This window comes from Penaeus monodon, chromosome 42 (genome assembly GCF_015228065.2).
Source record: "Penaeus monodon isolate SGIC_2016 chromosome 42, NSTDA_Pmon_1, whole genome shotgun sequence".
Classification (NCBI taxonomy): domain Eukaryota; kingdom Metazoa; phylum Arthropoda; class Malacostraca; order Decapoda; family Penaeidae; genus Penaeus; species Penaeus monodon.
In genome coordinates, this window is record NC_051427.1 from 14,309,055 (window position 1) to 14,313,590 (window position 4,536).

At 38.4% G+C, this 4,536-nt stretch overlaps 1 protein-coding gene across 1 annotated transcript in view; it reads left to right on the forward strand.

Annotated features, from left to right (window-relative positions):
- Nucleotides 1-1,556: 1,556 nt before the first annotated feature.
- The window catches only part of LOC119599338, an 18,307-nt gene continuing 15,327 nt past the window's right edge, over nt 1,557-4,536 (forward strand). The window contains exon 1 of the mRNA XM_037949095.1: nt 1,557-2,010. Within this exon, the coding sequence (XP_037805023.1) occupies nt 1,669-2,010 (342 nt within the window). The 5' untranslated portion in view covers nt 1,557-1,668. The remainder of the gene's footprint in view (nt 2,011-4,536) is intronic.

The window sequence follows — 4,536 nt, forward strand, 5'->3', positions numbered from 1 at the left end:
TAACAAAGAAACTACCAGTTTGACTGAAAAAAGAAAGAAAAAAATATGTATACATGGCAAGAGAATAAGAGCAAGTGATGACATAAAAACAATTTGACTAAACAGCACTTGCAATAGAGGCAATGGCAGCGCAGAGGTATTTCAGCGTGGAACTCCGCCATTACCTACGCTCAGACTTCGTCTCATGATTTATGAAATCTGCTTTACCTACCTACAAAAATCCCGTTGATATGTTGAGAAATTTGGATTATCCTTAAGAAAATCCTCTTCGTGCGGCTTGAATGCAGGCTGGTGTCCTCAAAAGGTCATAAAAGAATACTCATTTACCTGGACACGTACCACCACAACTGACTAATTCTTGGCCCAGAGGTATCCCGTAAATAATGACAATGATGACTGTAGTATTAATATTCATGATGATGATATGTTAACAGTCATTGCGATAATGATATGTTAATAATCATAGTGATAATGCTATGTTAATAATCATAGTGGTAATTATAAGTTAATAATCATAGTAATAATGCTGATATCAATAATAAAATAACAAAATCAATGATATAAAAAAAGGAAAATAGCAGAATGATAACAATAATTATAAAAATAAGTAATGTTGATTATATGAATGGCAACAACGACGTTGATAAGTTATTGTAAATGGCAATGATAAATTATTACCGAGAAGCAAAGGTTAATTTGGCCACGGAGGAGACTGCTAATAAAATGTGCCACTTTATAAAAAGAAATGAAATAGTCTGGTGAATTTGCTTGAATGATTGTGGTCCCCGACCAGTAAATAATAATTTCTATGTCCACGTTCAGTGACTGTCAGATTCAGTTATTACTAATTATGAACAGTTATGGAAATATTTAATTTTATTTATATGTGAGAGATAATTATAGGTAGGTACTGTAGGTGAGATAAAGAGTCCAGTTCAATTCGACGTCATTTTTTTCTTTTTCTTTTCATTGGTCCATGGCCCTCAGAAAGTATGCAGATTGTGAACTGCTTTGTTTAGGTTGTGTTTAGGTAGAATAACTAGGTAAATGCGTGAACTATGCAGTTCACGCATGCACACATACACACACTATGCAATGCACGCATGCACACACACACACACACACACACACACACACACACACACACACACACACACACACACACACACACACACACACACACACACACACACACACACACACACACACGTTATGTTGATGCATATGCTGAATATTATATATATGTTTGTACGTTTTCGTCGCAGTGTCATCAGTTTGAATTATTATCATTCATTCATCAAAATACTGAGTTTTCCATGAATATTCTATGTTTTCTAATTAGTCAACGCTTTTCCTATGAAATTGACATTCTAAAAGTGATCCTGCAAGGCTTGCCAAGCTCGATCGACTCAAAACACAAAAGCGTTTGCGAAACTTTTTGTTAGTTTTAGGTTCTAAAAGAATTAAATAATCAAAATAACTAGATTTAGATATCAACCAATTCTACACAGAGATTGTTGAGGCCTTAAAAGTGAAATAGAGTTGATAAAAGGGCTAGAAAATGACAAAGAAATAAGCCATCCCACTTCAAACCGACGCACCATATCGATCCCAACAAAAGGCGTTGCATCTTCACTCCACAAAAACCACGTGGTTTATAATGCCATCATGTTCCCTCGAACCACGACCCTCATAAAGCACCTTATCACCCCTCATACAAGGCTATTCAGCAGGTCCCTCCCTCCTAAACCTCCCCTACCTAAGAGAATAGAGGAGAAAGGAGGAGAAAACCGGCGAGTGAGAGAGGGCGCAAGGTCGGGAGGTCTTGGTCACACTGAAGCTCACTCTCACTCTCACTCTCACTCGCACATTCACTCACTCACCTCAGTCATGTCCACGCACAAGGCAGAGGACTTGAGCTGCAGACTCCAGCAGAACGGGATGACCAACGGCTTTGGGCCCAAGACCCCCTTCCTCATTGGGGTGGCAGGAGGAACGGCTTCGGGAAAGGTGAGGAATGAGGGGGATCGAGTGAGGAAAATGAGGGAGATGAGGGAGGGAAGAATGGAAGGAAGAGACGAGGGCAGGAGAGGCTTTTGTCTCTTTCCCTTTCCCCTTTCGTGCTGTGTTGCCTTTGATTTTTATTTATTTCCCAGAGGTCAGTTCATTGTGAGTGAGGGGAATAGGCGGAAATGGAAAAGGGAATGGAGGAAGAGGGATTGAGAATGGGATATTCTTTTTTCTACTGCTTGGGTGGGTCTGCTTTACAGGGGTCGACGAACTTGAAGAGTTGGGAGTGGGAATTGAAGGAGAATGAGGAAGGGAAGCAGAAGACAAAGCAAAGGGAGATGGGTTTTAATTTTTTTATAGACGTCGGTGAACTTCGTAAAGAGATATGACGAGGGAAAGGGCCTAGTTAATGAGGGGATGATGAGGGAGAGGAAGAAAGAAAGAATGAGGGATTTACTTTGTTACTCAGTATGGTTGTGCAGGAGGTCAGCTAAACTTGTAAATGAGGTACAAGGAATGAAGAATAAATAGATTGGAGTAAGCATCGTAGATTTAGTAAAAGTGACATGTGATTGCTGTTGCTTGTACCACTTTGGTGCTCAGGCAAAGGCTATGAAATCAACCCCATATATTCTGGCAGTATGAGGCATGTAGAACCCTTTGGCAATATGCAGTCGGTTAAAGTTACTGAGGGTGATGCTCATAGAGGGAAATAGACACTGTCATCTTTTAGAGCATAAGAAATAGCCATAATCAACACAGCATAAACAACATCTTTACCACAAAATGATAAACATATCAGTTTCATGTAGTCACTCAAAGACTAAGTCCACAACACCCTCACACAACCAGAATTTCTGTAAGTCAAAGTGCTTAGAAAGGGGGAGTAGCTCCCCTGTCTAGGGAATAAAAGAAGGTAGGAAAGGTAAGGTTTGGATATTTGAGTTCTTATGATACCCTGGTTTTAGGACTTTGTCTCTGGAGGGTGTATTGCTCTTGGTAACAAGTACCATCCAGTCAAGTAAGAAACCAGTCTAAACTCTGTAATGGAGGAATATATGTATTGTGGTTTATTAAACTTTGACAGAATATGGAAGGTGTATGTTAAAGGCCAAAGTGATTGCTTTTGTTACAGCAGCTGTGGTTGACATTTTACTGGAAGAGGAAGATTTTTTTTTTTTTTTTTCTTTTTTCTTAATTTATTATTCATCTTTGTCACCAGTTGATATGTTATTGAGTTCAATAACTATTAAAGATATGAAGAAAAACATAAAGATTTAACCTGATAAATGTGTGGTGAAGATTTGCTGGTATAGTTTCAGTTTCCTACAGCCGTGCAGGACAAGGTAAAATTTGCCTGTAATGGACAGATAGACCAAAAATAAAACTCTTTTCATCTATGGTATTATCTTTGCAAGTTGATAACAAGAGTTTTACTACACATAATACTTTGGTTTACATTTACAGGAATATGTAAAGGCAATATGATAATCAAAGAGAAAAGCTACATTCATGTATACTTAAAATAATCTGCATAGGCAAAAAGTAACGGAAAAAAAAAAAAAAAAAAAGTTGTGACAAATGTTGTTCAGAAAGTGTCTGTGGCATTTGGGTAGGGTAAGGACTTTGTCTCGGAGGGATGCGGCAACTTCGTAAACAATACCAATACTTTCATTTATATTACTTGTGATGGAAAATAACAAGAGATAAATGCATTTACAGTGTGGATAAAAAAGAATAACTGGTACATGGATGGCTTTGTGAAACTAAAAGATTGCCAATTTGCTGGCCTCTCCTGGAATACAGAGGCCACAGGCCATAGCAAAACATTGTGTTGGACTATTCAGAATAATTATGAATTGAAAGACTAAAGGTTTAAGTGTGATAATGGAGGGTAAACTTAAGGTTTAAGTGTGATAATGGAGGGTAAACTTAAAGATTACTGTTGGGAAAAGATTTGGTAGAAGTTTATAGAAGAACCACAATTATGAGAGACTAAGTCCGGAACAAATGAACCCCATCCTAAATTCACAAAGTACTACAAAGTTCACCATATGAAGCCTAAGCTTTGATAATCTGGAGACTTTACCCCCAGAACCCCAACCAATTGCCACATTTCCTGAGTTGGGGCTCTGCCTCTCGACCACCTTTCAATTACCATTTCTCTCTTGCCAATGCAATCCTTTTGTATACTTTAACCAGGATATTATCATTATCATTATTATTATTATCATTATTATTATTATTGTTATTGCAGTCACTGCAGCATAGCGGTAATATGCAGTTGCGAACCAGTAGGGTTTCCAAAGGAAATTGTTCAAGCCTTGCTAAGGTTCAAGCTGGTTGTAGCTAGTTAGTGAATGAATATTTCATCAGATCCTGGACTTTGTGCTTTCAATATCTTATGGGTGCAGCAAGTAAGGTGGTGGTGTAGCTAGAATTAGGTGTCCACTGTCAGTCAGTCAGACCTTGGCAGTGGGTCATGAGATGTGCCAGCAGTTGATTAGTCAGAACATGGAGGCGTTA